Source organism: Nelumbo nucifera, chromosome 4 (genome assembly GCF_055504915.1).
Source record: "Nelumbo nucifera cultivar China Antique chromosome 4, China Antique-T2T, whole genome shotgun sequence".
In the NCBI taxonomy this organism is placed as follows: Eukaryota; Viridiplantae; Streptophyta; class Magnoliopsida; order Proteales; family Nelumbonaceae; genus Nelumbo; species Nelumbo nucifera.
The window spans coordinates 15,672,295-15,697,522 of record NC_142652.1 but is presented as its reverse complement, the minus strand read 5'-3'; the positions used below and the strand labels follow the sequence as shown (position 1 = coordinate 15,697,522).

The 25,228-nt window shown below is 35.7% G+C and overlaps 2 protein-coding genes across 3 annotated transcripts; one reads left to right on the top strand and one right to left on the bottom strand.

Moving 5' to 3' along the window:
• Window positions 1-240: 240 nt before the first annotated feature.
• Window positions 241-8,631, top strand: LOC104586753 (Small GTP-binding protein). The gene is made up of 11 exons (XM_010244082.3): window positions 241-781; window positions 1,686-2,436; window positions 4,048-4,204; window positions 4,353-4,407; window positions 4,887-4,954; window positions 5,048-5,152; window positions 5,247-5,318; window positions 5,595-5,708; window positions 6,630-6,770; window positions 6,864-6,923; window positions 8,143-8,631. Exons 1-11 carry the CDS (start codon window positions 431-433, stop codon window positions 8,306-8,308), a joined length of 2,040 nt encoding a protein of 679 aa, XP_010242384.1. The 5' UTR covers window positions 241-430; the 3' UTR covers window positions 8,309-8,631.
• A 3,519-nt stretch (window positions 8,632-12,150) lies between these two features.
• On the bottom strand, window positions 12,151-17,755 carry LOC104586752 (SNF1-related protein kinase regulatory subunit gamma-1-like). 2 transcript variants are annotated; one of them, XM_010244081.3, is made up of 6 exons: window positions 17,616-17,755; window positions 16,919-17,090; window positions 14,966-15,408; window positions 13,873-14,139; window positions 13,287-13,459; window positions 12,151-12,644 (listed from the first exon to the last, which is right to left on the bottom strand). In XM_010244081.3, exons 2-6 carry the CDS (start codon window positions 17,085-17,087, stop codon window positions 12,362-12,364), a joined length of 1,335 nt encoding a protein of 444 aa, XP_010242383.1. In that variant the 5' UTR covers window positions 17,088-17,090; window positions 17,616-17,755; the 3' UTR covers window positions 12,151-12,361. The 2 variants fall into 2 exon arrangements, with proteins under 2 accessions (XP_010242383.1, XP_088759104.1); XM_088902978.1 differs by having other exon boundaries at window positions 16,919-17,262; window positions 17,616-17,754.
• Between the last annotated feature and the right edge of the window lie 7,473 nt (window positions 17,756-25,228).

Below are 25,228 nucleotides of genomic sequence, written 5' to 3'. Positions count from 1 at the left end.
TTAAATCATTTGCATTGTCATGATTTTGTATCAGTGCAAATTTATTTGCATTGCAACCAAACACAGACTAAATCTTATCTTTTTTTAATCAAAAGAAAAAAAAAAACTTTTATTCACCGGTCGTTTAAATATAAAACCTAAAAACCCTAACCTTAACCCGACCCAACCTAACCCAACATTTTGGTTTTAATTCGGGCTAAGCCGGCCCAAGTTGTTGCACTACCGTGTCACCTAATTCCCGAATAGGTTAGCTTCTCGGTCCTGAAACCGAGAGTTGAGATTTGAGACTTGCGAACGGAACAGAGCCGAGCCTGTTGTGATTAGCTCTATTTTCCTTCCCTTCCAGAGAAAGCTCTCTTCAAGCTTGAACGATGCAACGAAACGGAAGCCCTGTATCATAAGCCGGTAAGTTGAAGACAGGAATCCTCAAATGGGCTATTTGAGTCGAGCTTCGAAGACGCTTAAACCATCCAGGTACTTGTATCTGTTATCTGGGGTTTCCACGTATAGTCCATTTTCTGCTGTATCCGGAAGGATTCCAGTCGCTGGTGAATTCGGTTGGCGCTCTATTGGTGGGCAGCGTGTTTTCTGTTCTCAGTCCCGCCAAGGTAGCAGAGAAAATAACATAGATTTGAGCCAGTATCCTCCTGAAAGAATTCGAAACTTTTCTATCATTGCTCACGTTGATCATGGAAAGTCTACCCTCGCTGATCGGCTTCTAGAGCTCACGGGGACAATCAAGAAGGGCCATGGTCAGCCGCAGTACCTCGATAAGTTGCAGGTAGACCCCTCTGTGTATTTGAAAGTTTTCCTAAAGTATTTTCCTTTACAAGAAAGAAAAAGAAGAGATAGAAAATTGCGTTTATTTTCTTATTATGTGGAGTACTAACCCTGATGGGTAGTGCATTTCGGTATATCAATACGTGTATGTTAGTTCCGTCCAGAAAACACAAAGGCAGAAGAAAGTAGCAAAATCCCATTTGGATCACTTGCATATTTCTTCAATCTGCTCGAAACGATTAACTTGTATACATGCCCATTTAGAGAGTGATCATGTCATGTGTTTTTGACATTTTCTCTAGCAAATAATATTCTTCTGTTTTGTTATTTATGTGATAAATTATAAAAAGGAAGATAAATCAAAATTCATCGAGTAGCATTTAGAGAACTAACTTATTTCTTTCTAACCTTTCAGACTGAAATATTACTTCAAAGATCATACTAATTTATCTGCTCTTGAACTCGACTGCCTCTGGATTAAGGAGACTAAAGCTTTCTTGAAAGAAACAGTTGATAAATGATCAAGAATAATTCCAAGGAAGTGCGGTAGAGGGAGAAAAGTCCATCTAGGCAACAATTAACAGCTAGAGAGTTACCCAGTTCCCTTTCATTTTTTTTCCCTTGAATTTACACTTGATTGAACCTAGGAGTTTCCTGTCTGCAGCTTTCTTTTTTATGAGAAAGAGATGTTTGAGTTTGGGATCATTTCAGCTTGACATAGGGGCTTTTCAAGGAGTACCTCAATTTTCTTTAGCCAAACATATCTTCCATTTCTATTATTTTTGGTATACTTTTCTACTCTGAGTGTGGGATGATTTTTGTTCTTAGATTTGTTCTCTACTTTTTTGTTCTCTTTTATTTATTGTTTAAGATGATAATTTTGCATTGTCTTCTTATACTTATAGGTAGAAAGAGAAAGGGGAATCACAGTTAAAGCTCAGACTGCAACTATGTTTCACAGGCACAACTACGGTTGTCTTAATATTAAAAATCCTGAAGATTCACCGAGTTTTTTACTAAATCTAATTGATACACCTGGTCATGTGGATTTCAGTTATGAAGTATCAAGATCTCTTGCAGCTTGCCAGGGTGCCCTTTTGGTTGTTGATGCTGCCCAAGGTGTTCAAGCACAGACAGTTGCTAACTTCTACCTTGCTTTTGAATCTAATCTGACCATAATACCCATCATAAATAAGATTGATCAACCAACTGCTGACCCAGACCACATCAAGGCTCAGCTCAAGTCCATGTTTGATCTTGACCCAAATGATGCCCTTCTAACTTCTGCTAAAACTGGTCAGGGACTTGAACATGTCCTTCCTGCTGTTATAGAACGAATACCTCCTCCTCCAGGGAAAAGCAGTCTACCTTTACGGATGCTTTTGCTGGATTCTTATTATGATGAGTACAAAGGAGTAATCTGCCATGTTGCAGTTGTTGATGGTGCTCTGCACAAAGGGGATAAGATTTCATCAGCCGCAACTGGCCAAACATATGAAGTTTTGGATATTGGAATCATGCATCCTGAACTCAGACCTACTGGAGTTCTTTTGACTGGACAAGTGGGCTATATGGTTAGTGGCATGCGTTCAACCAAGGAGGCACGTATTGGAGATACACTTTATCATACTCGAAGCATTGTAGAACCTCTTCCAGGTAAATCTGTTCTTTTTTTCTGCTCATTATTGACAGTATGCTTTCTGACTTCTCAGATCTGCAAAAAATGATAAAAAACCCTAAGATTTTCAAAATAATGTTGGAACACTGTGATAATGGTGTTTTATGGGCGGCCACTCTACTGTTAATATAGTGTAATATATATTACATTACATTACAATACATTATATTTTATATTATTTTATAGAAAGTCAATGGACAAATTTGGCTTTTGAAGGGGGCAGGGTGAAACCAAAAATGCGAAGGATCTTTAGAGGGGCAAGAACAGCCTAACAACAATAGTTATGCTACAGATCAAATGAAAGAGTGGTGCTGGTTAAACAGTAGCCAATCCTTCAACAAATTCATTGTCATTTTTTAATGTTTTTGAGAGATAACCAGAATGACAGTCTCTGACAACATAACCTTTGAGAATAAGCAAGTTAAAACCTTTTTCACACCCAGCCCAAAGATGAGTCTCATGAACATGTTGCATTGGTCTAAAGAAGAATGTGTCAAAAAAAATCTAAAGAAGAATGTGGAATATAAATCCGAACTAAGACCAATGTAAATTACCATAATTTGCTAAATAAAGCATAAAAGATCTCATTAAAACACAAAAAGAGCAGTTACTATAGTTGTTTTCAATAAAACAATACAAACACAAAATGAAGTGTAACTATATTTACATAGTTATTTATTGTCAATAAAGGTGTGGTAGTGATGTTTACACCCCACACTTTGGGGAAGCAAAATGCCTAGCCTCGTACATAGCATTGTAAAACATCGTTTGATGAAAAATGTTGACATCATCCCTGGTGGCATATTGCAGCCATGCACAAAACAGCTCAATCCATTTGTAGGTGTAGACTAGAAAGTGCCCCATTGCTCAAAAAGTGGACAGCTCGGCTTTTCTTTCAAAGGGTATTTACAGTTTCTGTTTCCTAAAGAAAGCTGGATATTCTTTCATGGCTCTGTGTCATGGATTAAAGGGTAAAAATAGCCATCACTCTTGATCCATCTATTCCAATTTTAAGTTGTTTAAACCTAGTTGCATTGCATGTTTCGGCCTGCTGTTGCAATTAAGGTTTTCTTTGATAAAGAAGAAACATTTTATTAATTATCAAAAAAAAAAGAAGAAACATTTTGTTGAAAGAAAAATGAAGATTACAACCAAGGTGAAAAGGTTTAATCCAAAAGCAACTGTCTAATCTGCAATGATATTATGAGCCACTGCAATAACTTATTCAAGTGACAGTCAGTCTCCAGATGAAGGGCTAAGTTATGCATGCTGCTTGGCTGTTACATGTATAGTGTTTTTCCAGTTACTAATTTCCTTCAAGACAAAATAATTTGTTTAGATATGGTCAAATTATATCAATCTGGAAACATGGTTCAGTTTTGGATTCACTTTCTTATTACTGTTACTTTGTTATCTGATTTGGCTTAGTTGTTTCAATTTTCTCAATGTGATTGAGTTCCGAACTTTGTATTTGATACAGTTGTCTTTTCTTAATGCAGTATGTAATCAGTATTTAAATCAACTGGTCCTGACTCTGTTCTTTCTTGTGGTCTTTTTGTCTCACTTGGTAAATAATTCTAATGTTACAGGCTTCAAGCCTGCAAAGCATATGGTTTTTTCTGGTCTTTATCCGGCTGATGGATCCGATTTTGATGCTCTTAACCACGCGATAGAGAGACTTACCTGTAATGATGCCAGTGTTTCTGTTACTAAAGAGAGTAGCACAGCACTTGGACTGGGTTTTAGGTCAGAACATCTGCATCTGACTGAGAATATCTTTTCTTTTAATATTTTAAGTATAAGTATTAGCTTTATAGAACCTAGGATCAGTTTATTTAAACTGAGTTAACATTATCTAAAATAAAATCAAAACTTACTGGCATTCACTCTGCAGATGTGGATTCTTAGGTTTACTTCACATGGATGTTTTTCATCAGCGGCTTGAACAGGTATTCATTCCCTATTTTACATTTTCTTACCAGCAAATTAAGTAAGATTTAGGGTGAATCTGTAGTCCAGGTACTATAAATAGGAAGTTTAGGGCAGTGTGTTTTAATTTTTAAAATGGCCACACTAATGTTCTCATGGTGGATGTCTCCTAGTTCAGAAAATCAATATGGTGATATGCTTGTAGCTATTTAACATTGCAAGCTGTCAGATTTTTGTGGTCTGTTCAAAATCATCCACCAATGGTTCAGAAAGAAATCCATTGATTAGTGCAATTGTTATCCATTTGATTTGTGTTTTGATCTGGGAGGTCTTGGTGGGACCAATTGATTAGTAAATCCTAGGATCCTAGCCTGGTTCCAAGATAGTAATTACATCAATAAACCTTAATATATAGATTTACTGAGTGCTAATGGATTACTCATAAAGCCATCAGTTTATTTCTGTATGTTGATCTCAAATTCTTATTTTGTAATCACAGGAATATGGAGCTCGTGTCATTTCTACTACTCCAACTGTACCATATATATTTGAGTACTCCGACGGAAGGTATCTGGTCTGCCAATCAATAATGTTATTCTCTGCTTGTTGTTAGTTTTAGATTTTCTTAGCATAATCCTTATTCCTTGGTGTCAACTTTAGCAAAGTTCAAGTTCAGAATCCAGCTGCACTGGCCTCAAATCCAGGAAAACGTGTAACAGCTTGTTGGGAGCCTACTGTAATTGCTACTATTATTATTCCTAGTGAGTAAGCTCTTGTGTTCCCTTTCTATTTGGCATAGTGTGTCTAGACAACATGCAAACCCTTTTCCATTTATTCTTTGTTTCTCATTTGCTTAAAGATATGTTGGACCTGTTATCACCCTTTGTTCTGAACGGAGAGGGGAGCAACTGGAGTACTCATTTATTGATAGGTAATTTTCTCCAACTTCATCTGCGTTCCTGTATCTCTCCTGTTTCTCATCTATCTTGGACCAAATTTATGTAATTACATTCTTTATGTGTATGCATCTGGTACACTCAATGGAATTCTAAAGTGTCAGAAATTCTTTTGGAAATTTAGAACCATGGCTTGGATAATTGGAATTTATAATCCTTCAACTGGTTGAGTACTGCCTCTAGAACTTGGTTTTGCATTTACCTTTTGTGAACTAGAAGATGACTCGTCTTTCTTTCTGGTAACTGTGCAGTCAACGGGCCTTTATGAAATATCGACTACCATTGAGGGAAATTGTTGTGGATTTTTACAATGAACTGAAGAGTATAACCTCTGGGTATGCAACATTTGATTATGAGGATGCAGAGTAAGTCATTTCTCCCTCTCTCTGTGCATCTGTAACTCTGTACAAGTATGCATATTTGTTGATCGGTCTATATATAGCTGCACTCTCCAAAACAAATACGCAATCCTGCCATGAGGTTGCAAGTTATGTAGCTTGCAAGGTTGGCCAAACAAATAGTCTGCTAGGCCAGGGTCCCTATAGATATGAACTTGATGTGCTTGCTTAGGTTTCTCATAGTTTTATGGAAGCCCACAAAAGTTCCTTTGTGCAGTTCTTCTGGTTACATCCATGTAAAATGTTGATCTAGACCAGGGTCATCAGTGGGATGAGTTAGTTTCACTCAAGTGATCTTGTTTGAGGTTGGTCTTGTGGCTCATGATCCAAGCCTGACATTGTGTTAAGGTTGTTTTGACTAGATGAGCATGAAACCTCCATTTATGTCATGGAGGGATGATATCAATTCTGAGCTGAGCCTTCATCAGAACCATGAATTTCCGTATTGGCCAAGTGCTCACCTCCCCGAGAACTAAAAAATGTCTACAAGGATTTATTTTGAAGTTATGGCAGGTACATTTGGGGTGAAACATGTTCCATAGATAGATTGTGACGAGGGGAACATGCGAAGCTCTTTACAGCTCAGCTCCCTAGAGCAGCGATACATGGAAGAGTCCTGGTTGTTTAGACCCTAGAAAACTCAAATCAATCCACTAGCAAACCGGTTTATGTATTATACATAAATGGATTGCAATTAAAAGAACTGAGGGGAACCATGCCTGATCTATTGGAATCTTGGTGAGCCAAACCCAAAATTGGCACCTTTGGCTCTGCACTACAGTCTGAGCTTTGCAAAGCTTCTGTGTTGACAGTTCTAATCTGGGCCACTGCTTCTCTCTCTCATGGATAATTAACTATTGCTTTTCAATGTTGTATTGTGTTCAACAGTTACCAAGCCTCTGATTTGGTGAAACTTGATATCCTTTTGAACGGACAACCTGTTGATGCTATGGCAACCATTGTTCACAATTTAAAGGCACAGCGTGTTGGTCGTGAGCTTGTGGAGAAGCTGAAGAAATTTATAGACAGGTTTTTACTTTGTCTATGTAGTTTTGGATCACAAGTTTTGAATTTCATGCATTCTTTATCTAAAAGCTTTGAATATTTCACAATGTTGAACAGGCAAATGTTTGAGATTACAATACAGGCTGCCATTGGATCAAAGGTTATTGCAAGGGAAACGTAAGTCCCATAAGTTTTCTCTTCTAAAACTTTATCTTTTACTAAAATGGTCTAGACTCTGATCTTCTCAGTTGTTGGCTTCTTTTTTTTTGGATAAAATAGTTGTTGGCTTCATGTGAGCAAGAGAAGTGTTTGATTCTATCTATCTTTATATGAGAACTGTCAGAGCTCCACCCGGATCTCTACACCGGAAGTTGACTATCAAATGATTTTAACTATTCTATTTGATGGTTTATTTATCCAAAGACTACGGCATATATCTTCTGCCTCTAGTAGATCTCCAATAATAACAATAATAAGTATATTGTCATTGTTATTATTATTTTGCATGCTTGCAAGCATTGCAGTGAATATATTCTAGTTTGATGATTTAAGTCACTTGTTTGTGAAAACATGATAACAAACATAATAATTAAGGACTTCATATTGAAAATTATAGCTTTGAATTGTATTAGGACTTTGCTAAAACTGCTTTTGACAATGCCATTGGTAAATAATAATATGCATCGGATACTGTTATTGATAAATAATTGTTCACGTTCCGGCTAATAAAATGCATTCCACATGGAAATGCACTCTCCTGTGGGCATCAGTCATGATATTCTCATTTAATTTTCTTCAAGAACTAGGACATGTCATTGTGGTAGAATGAGATATTTTTTTTCATAAAAAAAAAACTCATTCAACCAGAAAGGTTCTCTTCTTGATTTGGTTCAGGTAACTACTATAATAATGCATCTCTCTCATGGAGAGATCTGCTGTGACACAATAGTTTCTATCTTGTAGTCCTTCGAAATGATAAAAGTGTGGAAAACAATCCTGTAAACTTTGAAATTGAAGATAGAGAATACTACTCAGATTGATCTCAAAAAAGCTTACTCCCAACTAATTTTAGTCAGCTAAATAAATCCTGAATTGCTATTATGCTTTATTAAGGCCCAATGACCTCCCCAGGCATGTTCAACCTGTTTCCTTTTTGGCCTTCATACCTCTTTTGGAATTCTTAACCTGAATTAGGTGCTTCTAAACAAACTTGAATTAGGCATTTCTTTCTAAAATCTTACTAGGTCCAGCAAGCAGTCTTTGATGCATGTGTCAATGTAGAGAATGATATCATCATTTGAATTAGATTGTACTGTGGACATTATAGTTCTCTTGAGTATGCATGAAAACACATACTGTTAAACCATATAACCCCCTTTCTGGACTTGCTTTCCAGGATATCAGCAATGAGGAAAAATGTTCTTGCCAAATGTTATGGTGGGGATGTTACACGTAAAAGGAAGCTTCTCGAGAAACAAAAGGAAGGAAAGAAGCGGATGAAACGTGTGGGCTCTGTTGATATACCTCAAGAGGCTTTTCATGAACTTCTAAAGGTCTCTTGAAAAGAGATAAAGAATCAACCTTTATGTAACTGATAGAATTGTTCTCCTTTCATTCCTTCTTTGTTCAATTGTTGTATTTAGTGGATATTACAGATCAACTATGTTTGTCATTCTTTTTTATTTTTGAAGGTGCCAGCTGGCTCAGCTAGTAAAGTCAGTGGATGTAGATCCCACTGACCTGGGATCAAATCCCGCCTTCACCCTTACCCTCAAGGTTGTCTGTCCAAGAAAATGAAAAATGTTGGTTTTCTTTTGTCTCCTTCCTACAGAAACTTGTCAGTGGAAACCATTCTATATTATATTTCCATTTTCTTTTAATCCCATATAAGCTTATTCTATCATTTCGTTACAGGTTTAAACACGGTTTCAAGGTTCGAAGTATTGACACGTATCAGCCTGTATCGGCTGATACGTATCGTTCCGGGACCCCTCCGATACACCCCTATAGTGGGTGTATCAGAGGTCTGACTGGTTCAGGGGGTGGAGGAGCCCTAAACCGGATCCTCTGAACTGGTTTCAGAAAAAAATAAAAAAAACAGTATCGATTCGCCCGATACGCCGGTAGGGGTGTATCGATATTTTGAACCTTGCATGGTTTCACTTTTGGTTATGACCTGTTTGCTACAAAGATCACCTCTTCCTATTGACTAGGTTGGCCAGCACCTCCAATTGAAAATAACGGCAACCCCTAATGAGCATGCATTTGTCCCTTAGAACTTGACTTTGATTTGCTCTGATAATGTAAGGAGGATTGGGCCAGCCTGGCTCGTGCGTAGATATTCCAGCTTGGTTCATCTGTTAAACCGGATAACCCCCTCATTATTGGCATTGTTAGTCTTAAAGGTTAAGGGCGGGTGTTCAAACTGATTCCAGATGGCAAATTTGATGTTAATTTTAAGCGAGACTTTCTGAAACGCCATCAATTTCTCCTAGTCATTATAACCCATATATAAAAACTACCCGTAGGAAGATTTAACTTTGATCTTCAGGTTTTATGCTGAAAGGCAATAAATCTATCACTATGCTATACTCCAATTACTTGTCAAAGCTGCATGGGTTCTGAATATTAACTTTACATTTCCTCTTAGTGGATGTTTGTGGATAAGGATTGATTATTTACATGCTTATTTATAAATATTAATAGAAATTATATTGATTTTCTAATATAATCGTACACATGCATACTCTGCTTCTTCCATCATTTTTCAATGTTTACCAATTGTTTCACATTTCATATAAGCCACCAAAGCATGTATTTCTTATGTATGTCTAGGATTCATTTGAATTTTCTGAGCATATACAGGCGCATCTTTACTTCTCCACTGTATTCATGTGTATCTAAAATATATAATGATTCGTTTGTTAAAGTTTTCTTTCTGACGATCTTTGCATTTACAATACTTCGAATCTTATTTCAGAGTGATTTGACTTGGGTTGGCTTGCACATGTTAGTGAGAGAATCTTCGGGGGTTGTCAGTTCGGTGACTTAAGGTTTCTTTTCTCTCTTAATTTCTTAAAGGAGGCCAACATTGGTAGACAGGTTGAGTTTCATTTTGAAACAATACTACTTCCTATCTTATGCTTGGAAGTTGGAACAGCACTCTTGGAAATATATACCGATTACCAGATGTCGGTCTTGATTCTCAACCTATGAGATCTTCATGGAAATCGGTCGCAATGGAACTCCATGATTTAAGACATGATGCTAAATGGTCGGTATTAGACTGCCATTGAGCTTTTTGAGTAGTTCATTTCGGATGGATTGGACCCGGATTCGACTATTCGGAATTCAATGGATAGGTGAATTTTTTACTGATGAAAGAGAATGATGTTTTTAATTATTAAGTCATTCACAAGCCTTTACCGGTTTGATCAGGAATTCCAAGTCCATCCAGCAAGACCTCTCGAAACCCAGCTTTGCTAAATTATGATCTGCTTCATTTGCCTCTCGAGGAATCCAACAAAACCGAATCGAGAGGTTCCTTATAAGCTTCAAAATGTCCTTCCTGATGAAAATCAGGTCCTGATGCAATAGCTTATCCGGATCTTAGAGAAGATTAACCAGCTGCAAGCAATCAATTTCCACTTCAAGATCCGAGCGGCCCTTCCTTTCGATAGTTTTCAGAGCTTCAAAAAAGAGCAAGAGCTTCTTGTCACGAGGTGCCAATGTTGAAACCATATGACCCGACCCTAATCCCCTACAATGAAGAGGGTTGACAGGAGAGGTTTTAAAAACATCCTAGAAGCTCTTTGAAGTCTCACGACATTTCAAGAGAGTTCAAAAATATTCCAGAAGCATTCTAGAAGATTCATGAGGATGGATCCTTGGACAATATAGATATTTGTACACTATTCTAGAACAATTGTAAAGCTTTGTTGTACATAAATGTATCTAAGGGAACTAAGATAACTTTAGAAGGAAAAGTCTAGAAGTATGTCTAGAACATTCATATTCTAGAGAAATCCAATAGGCAGTGAAAATACCTATAAAAGGGGACTCCCTCCCTCATTTGCATTCATCAATCATTTAAGTGTTGTATTCCTCCCTTGAACAATATAAAGAGTTCATTTGAGTTTTCAATTTCTCTTTCTTTATGTGCTTTGTGCCCTTGTTGACTAAGTGTGTATCTTAGTGTGAGGAATAAATTGGTGAGCTACTTAATACTAAGAGCCAGAAGAGTGCTCTAAGTGAAAAAGGCTGCCTTGTGGAGTGCCGAATAATTGTCCAAGTATTGCATGAGACTCTAGAAGAGACTAGGTCCATGACATTCTGCTACCAAGGGGGAGGACGCCACAAGAGAACCACAGCCTGTCCACCAACGCAAACCATTCCCATCTCTTGCAGTAACACCAAAGGATCCACGTTGATCTTCAACAAACAATTTCTTGGTAGAACCCAGCAAAAAAAACAGCCGCCTTCTTATCAGATTTTGAAGAGCTTCCCAATTCTTGTTGCGAAATAGAGCAAATTACCTTGTAAGGATTCGAATTGGTATCTTCAAAATAAAAGGCATTACGTTCAATTCTTACCAGATCTCCCATAAGCTTAGAATGATTCTCTGCATAAACCCATCGACATGTTACTTTTTGTCCAACCAGCAGTCAAAATAAGTAGTAGCATTGATATTACCAGTTCTAAGACCCACATTCAAACCAAACCAAACACATTTGGCTCTATCACAATGAAATAGAGCATGCATCACTGATTACTGTTCTTTCTCGCATCTTAAGCAAAGAGGTGATTGGACAATCTTTCTACTAAACAGATTTTTCCGAACTGCTAACCCATTTGTACAGTATCTCCACAAGAATTGTTTCATTTTTGGTTGCACCGGGAGCTTCCAGAAAGCTTTGGCTTTGTTTAAATTTAGTTTGGTTGTCTTTCTTTGTCTTGCTTGTCTGTTGTTTTGTTGTTGTTGTCCAGTTTTAATGAAGTTACTCTTTACCAAAAAAAAAAAATAATACCGGTTTGATTGATTCTTTCTGCTTTCCTTACTGCAATACACGAGAGCCTTATGCTTCTGTCTCTTCCTTTCTTGGTGCTTGATGCCTGTGCATGTCACTTGGGAGTTGAATCTTCTGACCACAACACAATGCTACCATGCTCACCCAGTCGTACGTTGAAAATATCGGTGATCACAACACAACTGATGTTATGTGCGGCTGGATGAACATGGCCAACAGATCCGGGCTCGTCACTCGGATGCTAACCTGGTGGTTTAGTAAATGGCTTAAAAACTTTCAGCATTGGATCCTGGGAACCCTACTCCATACGTGATTCTCTCTAACCAACAAGTGCACTGGACAAGGAAGTTGGGGAGACGTAGAAAGGGTCACAGGGATGATGAAGGATAAAGTATTAATGAAACTTGCCGGTTCTAGTTTTACAATATGATAGGGTTGGGGCTTCAAAAAAAAAGAAGAAAATAATATGATGGGTTAAATAGTACACCAATCCAGCAATTATATCATAACATGTAAAGCCTGTAAACCAGAGTTGGAATTTTCTACACTCATTTCATCAAGTGATTGTTGCCTCCAAGAACAGCACTTTCACTGGTTTAACATTTCTCTCACAGCAAACCCAAAGTAATCATCAAAGTGGTTTGGAGGCTCAAAGATGAAGCAAGAAATCACATCTCTGAGTGTAATGACGCCAATAACTTCATCTTCATTGCCATCCACTACATAAATCCTGTGAACTGATTTGGAAGCAAGAGTTCTGATCACGCTACCAAGGAGTGTATCAGGCTTGCATGTTATTGGTGGCATAACCTTCCCAGGTTCTTCTGCAATTGATGCGATGGTGTTCATGAAATCAATCACGGTGAGCTGCCTGCAAGAAGAGCAATGCAGAAGAGGAAGTAGTACAATCAGAATATATAAAAACATATAACAGTAAGTAACCAAAACATAGATGGTTACAAATGCAAGATCATTTCAAGGTTTGAAACTTAAAGCGGCCTCTGATTATTTGTTGCATATATAATTGATTTACTAGAGAAGGCAATCAATACAAAGATATATATACTTTGTGATTTTAGAATAGAGATGACCATATCAGTGCAACAAAATTATTTTTGTTGTAAAATGAATTTCTGCCAGCCAAATCTTATAACAAAATTAAATTGAGTGCACTCATTTAATTTAAGAGTTAATAGTTAAAAGATATTAAGGTGGATGTGGATTTGCTTAGCCCATGGCCATATGACCATATCAGTGCAACAAAATTATTTTTGTTGTAAAATGAATTTCTGCCAGCCAAATCTTATAACAAAATTAAATTGAGTGCACTCATTTAATTTAAGAGTTAATAGTTAAAAGATATTAAGGTGGATGTGGATTTGCTTAGCCCATGGCCATATGCATTCAAGTTCAACAAGTTCTACTGGGACCTAAAGGCCAGCCAAGCCAGATCCAGTCTTTCTTTCAGTAAGGCTATAGAGATTTAATTTGGTACTTGTGTACTCCAAAGCACCTGAAACTGGAAAAGAGTCCAGGGTTAAGCAACAGATATCTGATGTCTCTTATGCTAATGTTTCCAACTATCTTTCTTTTGGGGCCCTCTACAACAGGAAGACCGCCAATTTGTTTGTCCTTCATGCGCTTGAAAGCTTCCAGAATCAGTTCATCACTCCTGATGCTGAGGACCTGACAACCAGAAAATAAGAATATTCTTGATATTCCATATTGAATAACAAGGAATAAAAATAGCAACCAAAATATTATAGCACTCAGGCTTGTCTTCACATATGCACCACAAAGATGCATAATTGAACTGATTAATTAAACATTGATAGATGTTGAGATATCCTTTCCAAGCATATAAAGATGGCTACAAAGACCAAATGATCAAAGAACTCAAAAGCGTCCGACTTTTGTGGCATTGCTTTATTGTGAAATCTTATATAATTGAGATGAAACTAAAGGGTGACTGTGGCGAGGGCATGTGCAGTGCCTCCTTTCTTTCCACCATCATCTTCACAATAAGTGGTTCAATTGCAAGTGCAAGATCTACCTTATCATCTATGCTGTAATATATACAGAAGTTATGCAAATCTCACCTCATTATGAGACATAAAAGGAAGCCCAAAATCATAAATTGGACGTGCAGAAATGCAATCAAACCAGTCCCTTCCTTTGCACTGTTCAAGGCCCTGCACAACTGCTGACTGAGTAATAAAATTCCTAATAAATGGCTTGCCTGTTTCGATTACTGGGACACTCCTCAATCTGTACTTTGAGAGCAGCAGCAACACAGTCAACATGGAACTATCTGTTGAAACGGGAAGAAAAGGAGCCCACCGAAAGGACTTAACTATTGATCTCACCTGGACAATAAGTAACAATAACAAGTACGGGATCAATTTACAAGAAGGGGAAAGAAAAGTTGCCTCCAAGAAAATAGACCCTTATGGCTAGTGTAAACTAGAGTTCAGCCCAGCTGGTTGCATTTGTATTGATAAAAAATGGTTGGAAACTTTGTTTTCACTGTAAAAGGGGAAGGATATAACTGAAATACAATACTATGCCTTGGTTAGAAACTCGGTAGATTCTACAATACCCATTGTCAGTGGGTTTGGACTCAAGTCAGGGCGAGAAGCTAGAAAGAAGCTGTTCTCCCCTTCTTATGCTGTTCATTTGCTATCCATTAAGGGGTGGATGATCAGCACTCACTCGTCTAGTGTTCCATCAAGGAGATAACCCCACTCCCCCACGCCTCCAAGCAGAAAGTAAGAGGGTCCAACAAATTATTTCAAGATTGGGTAATTATGTGCATCTCATCCAGTCATTTCTAGCCTACCCATGCTGGATGAGAGTAATTGAATATGAAGTTCTCGCCATGGGTGCAATGTAACATGACTATTCCATTGTTCTCTCTATAAGGTCAAAATGTGAAGGCTAGAAAGTTTGAATTTCATTAGGAATCTGAGATGAATGTAGGATATGATGCATCTTTTCAAAATTAGATAGTTGAAACAACAGAAAAGAAACAGAAAATCTATTGAAGTATATCACTTGAACAATATCGATATAAGTTACCGGATACTTTGTCCATATGTGGACAGTTGAAACAGTTAACCTGAAACATCAAAGTTTAAATTTAAAAAAACATGGCAACCCAGCTGTCTGATTCTCCAATGAAGATAAACTTACTGTGGTTGACTTAAAAGGCTCCTCCTGAAGGATAACTTTGTAGAAGTCTTCCCCCAGAGAATCAGCGGCTGTTGGAGCATCTTTCCCCATCACTCTGTCTGCAGCCATACCACCAGCCACTGCTGCACCAACTGCAGCAACAGTCAACCCAGCAACTGCAATAGGACCAGTTGCACCTAAAGCCAGTACACCAAGTGCACCAACAGCACCTGCACCTACTCCAGCAGCTGTTGCAGAACCTGCTGATATAGCAAGTGCAGCAAGTTCTGCATTCTCTAACACCCAGAGAATGATTGCAGAATAGTCTACTATTCCTAAATACCTATCCCTCCAATCCAAACTAGTTCCTGCATCTGGATTTCTTACTGGAGCAGACATAATCTTGCATTCAGATAGAATTTTAACAGCATCAGCAATAGATGCATCTGCTTCGATTTCAATAACTGCAAAGAAGAGAATGATATATCTCAGGCATTGAAAGGTTAGAAGGAAGAGTTTTATATCTCATCCAAGGGAGTCTTTAGAAATAAATATTAATATAAGCACTAATCAAGCGATTTTGCAGAAATTGGTAACTAGTGGATACATAAACATGTGTATTTGTGCACCGTGCACGTATATCCTTCACAGGGTATCTTTAAACAATGAGTTCCACAAACAAAATGTGGTTTGCTGTCTAAATAAATCATCTGTGTTTAATGAGAAAGCATATGTTGCTTGCCTCACATACACAAGCGTGTACACACTGTTACAGTTAATGTGCTAGAAAGTTAAACTATTTTATGTTTATTTTGTCTTCTTCTACACCATGTAGAGAGTAACTTTAGTTGGGTCTTTTTCACTTTTTGTTAACCCGGGTTAGTTGTAAGAAGTGTATAGAAGAAGCTTCTATTTGGTTTGCTCAATAAGCCATTTTCATAGCAGAACCAAGCACATTGCTCTCAAACATCACTTCATTCGAGATGCCATTGAAGGTGGAAAAATTGAACTAGTGTATTGCAGGACCCAAAAGCAATTAGCTGATATTTTCACCAAGCCATTGGCAAGAGAAAAATTTGAAGAATTAAGAGAAGCATTAGGAGTCCAACAACAGCACATTAAGGGGGAGAATGTTACAGTTAATGTGCTAGAAAGTTAAACTATTTTATGTTTATTTTGTCTTCTTCTACACCATGTAAAAATTAACTTAGTTGGGTCTTTTTCACTTTTTGTTAACCTGGGTTAGTTGTAAGAAGTGTATAGAAGAAGCTTCTATTTGGCTTGCTCTCTACCTTACTTCAATCTATTTGTACGAAGTGTATAGAAGAAGCTTCTAAGAAGAAGAATAAGAAGATTTCAGCCATTCTCTTGCTCTGTTTTTGCTCTTTACCTTCAATCTGTTGCATGTAAATCCTCTGTTCTATAATATTTTCTCCACTTTGCATGCACCCACAGGTAGCTGAAACTATAGCCAACACCTAACACACACACACACAGAAACCGGGAAGCATGTAGACAAAGACTCTAGCACAAGAGCATATACCAATTCAAGAAATGATTCCTTTAGATAATATAATCTTGTGAGCAAAAGCAACCATATTCATGGGTTTCAACTGAAAATTAAAAAAACATCAATATTGTAATAATGCAAAACAGATAACAAGTAGTAACCAAAAAGCTTTGCAGAATGGTAAAAGAGTGCATAGATAGACAACGAGACCAGTTTCAGTACTTGATGAAGAGTCAAAGCTCACTGTTCCAACAAAATGCAGAAATTTCAACTGAATTTAGAGACTTGAGTTTTCTACATGACCATGGGGAAGAATATAGGGAACCACCGTAATTATTACTCAATTCCTCCATCAAACTCCAAAACAAAAGATAAATAAAAATGTACATTGAAAGAATTCAGAGAAAATTTCAAAGTTCAAAAGTAAGTGATGACTGTAAATAAACAAGAATGGGAATAATCACCTTTACCCCCTGGAACGTCTGGAAAGGATGAAACTGGAATCCTGGTAAACGCTCCCGTTAAAGACTCCTGTAAATGATGTGGCAATTTTTTCCTTGACTGGACGGTATCAAAATACGCATCATTGCTTGGAACTTTTGAACATGACTTAGCTTCTTGCGGTTGTGCCATTTTCTATTCAAGAAACCAATTACACTTTGAAGTTAATTACCTGCTAACTTGAGAAATCATGCCCTAAGCACATTCATCGCTTGCAATAATAGTAGGTAAGAACTGAAACGATTTAGCAGACGAAGTCTCAACTTGGGCCAGAGCCAGACCGAGACTGCCCCGACGCCACATTTCTCTGCAATTGAAGAATGTACAGAGGTTCACCATAAGTTGGACTCATTCACACCGGCCGGTATGTGGCGAGTGGCGACTTGGCTCATTTCCTTTTTAAGAGATGAAGGTGGTATCTGGTAACGATCCAATGGAATGCTTCTAGTGTTTCTGATTTTTTGCTCCGAGAACATCAGAAACGTTGTGACAGAGCGTTACCAAGTGCCACCAATCAAAGAATCAAATACAATTGTTCATTCCCTTTTTCATTCTCATAGATCCCGACGAACCAGAGAGTCATAACAGAGATACTGAATTTTTATAAGACTGATCGAATGCAAAAGAATTGGATAGGAATAAACCGAAACCATGACGTACCTTTCCGCTTGAAGTTGAGTAGATTGGAAGAGTATAGGGATTTCTGAGACAATTAATCCGTTCTTCCTCCCCTCCTGTCTATTTGAAAAACAGTTACGAAATTGAGATTTATATCTGAGCTCTAGTTTTGCGAAGTGTGCCACTTGGAGATGCGTGTCCAACATTTTTTCTGTCTTGAACAAGTCACGTGCAATGTTTGGTCGGTTGCTAATGCAACTGTTTCGGTTCAACTGTCAAGGGAATTGGATGGTGGAGGGCTTGAGAGCCCTTAGCTTGCCCCGCTACAAACTAGGGCTGATAATAAATCGGAAATTCAATTTTATCCAATTTTAAACCAATTTAATTCGGATGTCCGATAACAATAACATCCATAGCCGCATGCATGTTTGAGACGTGTGACTATAGTGTTGGCGTTGTGTGCGGTCTAAAATTTCGTTAGGCTGTGTTTGGAAGAGGTCTAAAACGTTTTTTACACTGAATCGTAAATATATATGACCGTTGTATTTTGAAATCGATGTAAAAAGATGTTTAAGTTTTACATTAATAAAATTGATGTAGTTTTTACATTGATTATCGATGTAAAACTTTAAAGGAGATAGAGGTTTTACATCTATCATCGACGTAAAATTACACTCCATTCAAATGTATGCAAAATTGAACCGGTGTGTAGTTTTACGTCGATAATAATTACACTCTTTTATCAAACGCGTACAAAAGCGAACCGATGTAAATTTTGCATTGGTTCTTGATTTACATCACATCCAAATACAGCCTTATTATTATTTTTTTTGTTATTTTGTTGTTGAGTTCAAAGGGATAAAACTTTGGCTGTTGGGGGCCAAATAGACCTAGCAATTGGGTTGGGTGGGTTGGGTTGAATTTCGAGTTGAGTTGTCAAATGCTAGACCCTAACCCTAAATCATCGGGTTAGGATTGACCCATGGGTCAATTCGGGTCATCCCAAAAAATAATTAAATTTTAAAAAATAAAGAAACATTACATGAAAAATGTCAAAATTAAAAGAATTAACCTACAAATTCCAAATATAAAATAAAAAACTTGAACATTTAACAATTTAAAGAGTAAATAATAAAAGGTAAAGACTAAACAGAAAAAATTAAAGAGTTGAAACTTCTAACAGTGCATAAATAATCCAATTAGACTAGACCATCGAGTCAGCGGGTTGACCCATGACCCAACCCAACCCAGTTTTTTTCGGGTCGGGTCGTCGGGTCATTTTCACATTCGGGTAGCTAAATATGAGACTATAACCCTATTTTTTTGGGTTGGGTTGAGTTAACTTTTTGCCAGGGTCTAGGGCCAAATGTTGAGAGCGTTTTTAAGTTGTACGTTCACTAATTACTATTTTACCCTACTCTTTTGTGGTCAAAAAGAAAAAAAGGGGCAATTACTATTTTACCCTACTCTCATAGTAACGTGGCATTTTCAAGAATGTTCTTAATAACATAGGCTCTTGGCCCCCCAACAACCAAAGTTTTTCCAAAGAAGTTTGGTTTCAATTAAGGTTCAAAATATCGATACAGGGTATACTGACTTGTATCGGTACTGATTTTTTGTTTTATTTTATTTTTTTTCGAATCTGATTTAAAGGGGCTAGCTTAAGGCCGGTCTACCCCCTGAACCACTCGACGATCCAAACCATCCCCTATAGGGACATATTGAAAGGGTCCCATTACAATATGTATCGATATTTTGAACATTGGTTTCAATAGCCTTACACTCGAGGCTTATCCCTCGCCTTTGGGCCTTTGACCTTTGGCCTCAAAATGCTTGAGGCTTGGACCTCAATTGTTTGGCATGTTAATGTTAAATATGGAGGAGGTTTATAAAGGGGTAAAATAGAAATTTAAGATAAAACAAATGTCTTGTTATATATATATATATATGTAAACATACAAATAATAAATAAATGCATAAAAATGTATAAGAAAATAGTCTGTTTTCTTGTTCATATTTTGTATTATTCATGCTTTATTCTTACCCATCTGCCCATTTACCCAATACTTGATAATCTATTTTGCATTACATAAGTGGTCACTCTTCACTAATGCTTATAAGTGCAAGAAACCAAATAGAAATGCTTTTTTCTTAAAACATTGTTGGTTCATATCCTTGAACTGAAAATTTGGACTTATATTATTTTGTTCTTCTAGTGTTTAGATCTTAAGAAAAAAAATACCTTAGTAAGATTCTAGCCAATGCAAGGTTCATAGTATTGATACAACACACCATATCTTTGGAGTACTGATACCCTTTTTAAGGTACTTAAAAAACTCTTTTTAATAATTAAATAACATAAAACTAACATTGTTGTAACATTTAAAAAAAAAAAAGAAAAAAATGACGTGCATGGTTCAAAGTGTTGATACTCGGTACACTCATTTTGATGTATTGGGGTGTATCAATACTATTTTCATGTCTAATATATCAAATAAGCCAAATAAGATTTTAATTTTATGTTTTTCATGTCTTTATTATTTAGGGATTATATCCTTTTTTTTTTGTTTGAGGCTTATACTTTACCCCTATCAGACCCAACATACTCACTTTCACCTTTAGCTTTTCAAAACCTTGGTGCTGGTGGAAGTAAGGGATGATTATTTTCAGCCTGGCCGGTTTGACCCAGTTCAAAAATTCCAAGCATGAGGCTAGCTTTTACTCTCAGGCCTGTTTTGAGTCTACGACTAGGGGTGGCAAATGGGTGGGTTGGGTAAGGGTTGAATACCAACCCACCCATATTGACACACCAACCCACCATGATCCATCATCAATCCTTGTTAAAGGGTCCTAACCCACCATGACTCATCCATATTGACCCACTTGACCCATCCATATTGACCCTTAACCACCATCACCCATACTAACCCACCTATCCTCACCTATAGTACAAAAATGGGTTGGGACGGCTAGTATGGCTGAAATAATAATTTTTGAGAGAATAATCTCTCTCTCAAGACTGCCACATGACAAAAATGAGTTACGTCAACTCATATACCCGAAAATGCAAAAATTATAGATAAATGTAGAAAATAGTAGAAAAATTGCAGAAAATTCAGAAAAAATACAAAAATGCAAAAACAATACTAAAAAATTGCAGAAAATGCAGAAAAATACAAAAAAAAAATCATAAAATGTAGAAAATACCATAAAATTGCAAAAAATGTAGAAAAATACCAAAAAATTACAGAAAATGAAGAAAATTTGTAGAAAATGCAATTGCATAACTTTTACAAAAGTGCTTTTGCAAAAGTACTTTTATAAAAGTACTTCTATAGAAGTATTTCTGTAAAAGTGCTTTCTTAAAGGTACTTTTGTAAAAGTGTTTTTACGAAAGCACTTTGTAAAAGTGCTTTTGTGTAAAAGTACTTTCGTAAAAGTGCTTTTGTAAAAGAACTTTTGTAAATATTCTTTCATAAAGTACTTTTATGTAAGTGTTTTTATGCTTTCATAAAAGTGTTTTCATAAAAGTACTTTCATAAAAGTGCTTTTGTGTAAAAATACTTTTTTAAAAGTGCTTTTATGCTTTCAGAAAAGTACTTTTATATTCATGTAAAAGTACTTTCGTAAAAGTGTTTTCATAAAGGTACTTTCATAAAGTGATTTCGTGTAAAAGTGTTTTTGTAAAAGTACTTTCATAAAAGTACTTTTATAAAAGCGCATTTGTGTGAAATTGCATGTGAACACGAAAGTTAATAAAATCTATTTTATTTAACTTTTAATCCCAAAATGAAATGTGGCATGGTGGTTTGAAATTGTAATTAGAAATGGACGCGTTAGGAAGCCTGAGTTTGAGTCACTTCAATTGCTATTTTTTTGAGATTTGGCGAGTATAGATAGAATTGAGTTTGACCCAACCCATCCTGACCCGCGTGACCCAACCCATCCTGACCCTAATGAGTTACTTGACCCATATTGACCTGCTAATAGATTGGGTGGGTCAAATGGGTTGGGGTCAAGATTGCTAGCCCTACTAGGACTCCGAGCGATCTTGGACCCAAAACATTTTTTTATGCTAGGGAAAACATTAGGGGGGGGGGGGGGGTGTGCACACACATGTTAAATCAAATTCATATACCTATTCAATTTAAATGTTCTCTGCAACACTAAATTTGCGATCTTTGTAAATACTGTGGCCTAAAGAATAATTATAAAAATGTTTTATTAGGTATCACAAATTATTAGTTATTGCAAAAAGCATTTGTTTTGTAAATTTTCATACAACCATACTTGTCATGATCTACGAATACCCTAGTAAAATTAGAAATCTTTGCTTAACAGTTATTATAAAAAACTAAAGAAAAAGTTTACTTGTAATGGTTCTGATTGCCTTTGTTTTATCTTCTCTTAATATGAAAAGTAGGGATGAGCAGTGAGCTAGGGGTGTCAATGCTATTCGAAAATCCGATTTTGAATTCAAGATTCAACATAATCAAATCGAATTCGAATATTTAATTGGTTGAATTTGGATATGACCTAATTTGATTCGATAAATATCCGAATTCGATCGATTACTTAATTCTTATATAAAATATTTAAATGTTTCATATTATAATTTATATATATAATAATTAAATTATATAAATAATTTATATATTTATATAAATAAAATATTTATTATATATATTAATGACCTAAAATAATTAATTGATTAAATTTGAATCAAATCGAATATTCAAATATTTAGGCCATATTTGGGAGTGCTTAAGTTAAAAATAAGTGCTTAAAAACAAGTGCTTATTCAAATAAGCATTTGGTACCCAACTTTTTCAAGTGCTTATTTTTTAAAATAAGCACTTATTTTATATTGGGCGTTTGGTAGTCTTTTTCTCTAATAAACATTTGTTACTATTTTGTCCTTCATTTTCTTTCAAATTTTCAAAATATACCCTTAGCTTTGAAAGTACTTTTATTAAATTACTTTTATAAAAACACTTTTATGAAACTACTTTTATGAAAACACTTTTGTGAATACACTTTTGTGAAAACACTTTTATAAAAGTACTTTTATGAAAGCACTTTTATAAAAACACTTATAAAAGTAATTTTAAGAAAGTAACCTTACAAAAGCACTTTTGTGAAAGTACTTTAATGAAAGCACTTTTAGAAAAACACTTTTATAAAGTGCTTTCATAAAAGTGCTTTTGTAAAAGTGCTTTTGTAAAAGTACTTTCACAAGTGTTTTTGTAAAAGTGCTTTCATTAAAGTACTTTTATAAAGTGCTTTTGTAAGGGTACTTTCATAAAAGTACTTTTATAAAATTCATCTAGGGATATTATTATAAGTGGTATTTTAAAATTCAACTAGGGATAATTTTGGAAGAAAATTTGAATAAATGTTTATACTTAAAAAAAGTTGAAAATTTGGGCTTAAAAAAGAAGCCCTTATTTTGGGATTATTTCCCAAATACCAATAAGTGCTTAATGGCCCAAATAAGCACTTATTTTTAAGCACTCCTAAACATGGATTTAATCAAATTCAAATATTAATTTTCAATATCTGTTGTATATCGAATCGAATTTGAATATCAGATTTCTTAATCGGATTCAAATTCAGATATTGTCTGATTAGATTTGAATTTGATCCGTTTACACCCCTACAGTGAGCAGCACCGGCTGGTCCCCCAACTCGAGCCCAAATAAGAGGGTTAGATATGGGCCAAAACACAAGCCCAACCAGAGGACTTAGGCAGGATTTAAATTCTAGAATATGTATTTATATTATATTATATTTGGTATTTGGTGATATGCACCACTAATAACCTCATCCCTTAACATACTGGAGCAAACCAGCTAACATACCAATTGAGCCACCCCTCGGTTGGCAAGTATGTATATTTTATACCTTATTAATATCAATGACTACTTAATGACCCCGTACTTAGCATGAGAAAACTGGTACATATTTTATTTTAGTTCCAGTGTAAAAGTTGCAAGTCTTGGAGCATTTCAGTCGAGTTTTTCATTTGATTTAGTACACTATATCAGGTTTCTTTTTGCATTTAGATAATCTACTTTATCTTGAAAAATAGAACCTACACGAATATGACATCTCGAAAGCCTTATTGATTTTTTTTTTTTTTGAATTTGGGTTATGTAATTAAAACTAGATTTGATTTGTTATAAGAACTCCATTTGGAAGGAGTACAAATACAAATAGGTAGAGTGCAAAAGCTTGTATTTTGTATGTATTTGTATCTGTAGTTTTTGGGCTCAGTTTGGAAGGAGTACAAATACAAATATGTAGAATGCAAAACCTTATATTTTGTATTATTTTGTATGTATTTACATTGTACATACTTGTATTTGTATTCTTTTTGGGCTCAGTTTTGGAAGGAGTACAAATACAGATATATAGAGCAGAAAACCTTGTATTTTGTATGTATTTGCACTGTACATATTTCTATTTCTATTCCTAAACTGAGCTTTTTAGGCTCATTTTGAAGGAGTACAAATACAAATATGTACAATGCGAATATATATAAAATAATACAAAATATAAGGTTTTGTACTCTATAAATTTATATTTGTACTCATTCCAAACTGAGCCTAACTTAATACGTATGAATTGAAATTTACATTTTTTATAAGTTATAAAAAAAGTTATAGGGAAAAGCACTAAATCAGAGAGAGAGAGGAAAAACCATATTAGATGAAAGAAAAAAAAAGAATTTTAGAAAGAAGCTAGTTAGGGGAGAGGTAGACTATAATGATTCATCATGCCAGATCACAGATTCACACGTGTTAATTGAGTTTTAATTTTTTTGTAAATATAAAAAACCATGGGCAGAGACGTGTTAATTTAGTTTTTCTTGTCTCAAATGGATTACATCAAGTTGAATGAGTTTCCTGAAGGCTATGTTTGGTTTGAAGTATAGGTATGGAAAGGAAGGAAAAGATAGGTTACCAGGTTAATAGGTTTCCGTATCTTTTCCTTCCTTTCCCTATTTTTTCCTTCCAACCAAACACTGCTAAGGCCAATCAATTTGGTATGTTTAATAAGATAATTAATTAGAATATTTTGTATTGATGGCAGCCTATATATGCCAAATTGAGGAACTAAGAGTGAAGGTACATGTGAAGTTGGTCAATATGCTTAATCTTGATTTTTGAAATAAACTGCCACATCAGCAAAATCATATTACCTTTGATGATTTGAAAAACAAAATTATACATATTGGTGAAGACCTCCTTAATGCTTGTTGAGTGGGTGGGGATAGAAAATTAGAAAATACCATTTCTTCAATGTTGAGACTAGACCAGACTAGACAATTAATGAATTGGTCAACCCACAACCCAATCGCAAAACTGGGTTTTGAATTATCTGGTTCTCCAAATTATGTTTTTCTTTTTTCTTTTTCATTTTTTTCCCTTTGTCATGCCAAATGGTTGGAGTAGTCAATTTGCAACCCAGCAGCTTGAATGGACTGATCTTTAGCCGGATTTAAGAACATTGCTTTTGTTACTGATTTTTCCTATGTTTTGAATGGAGAGAAGGATTGTTTCAGAAAAACGTATGAAATGGCACTGAATACCAAAAACAACTAAAATGATATTTATCAAATTAAGTAATATAAGTAGGTAATAATTTTAATT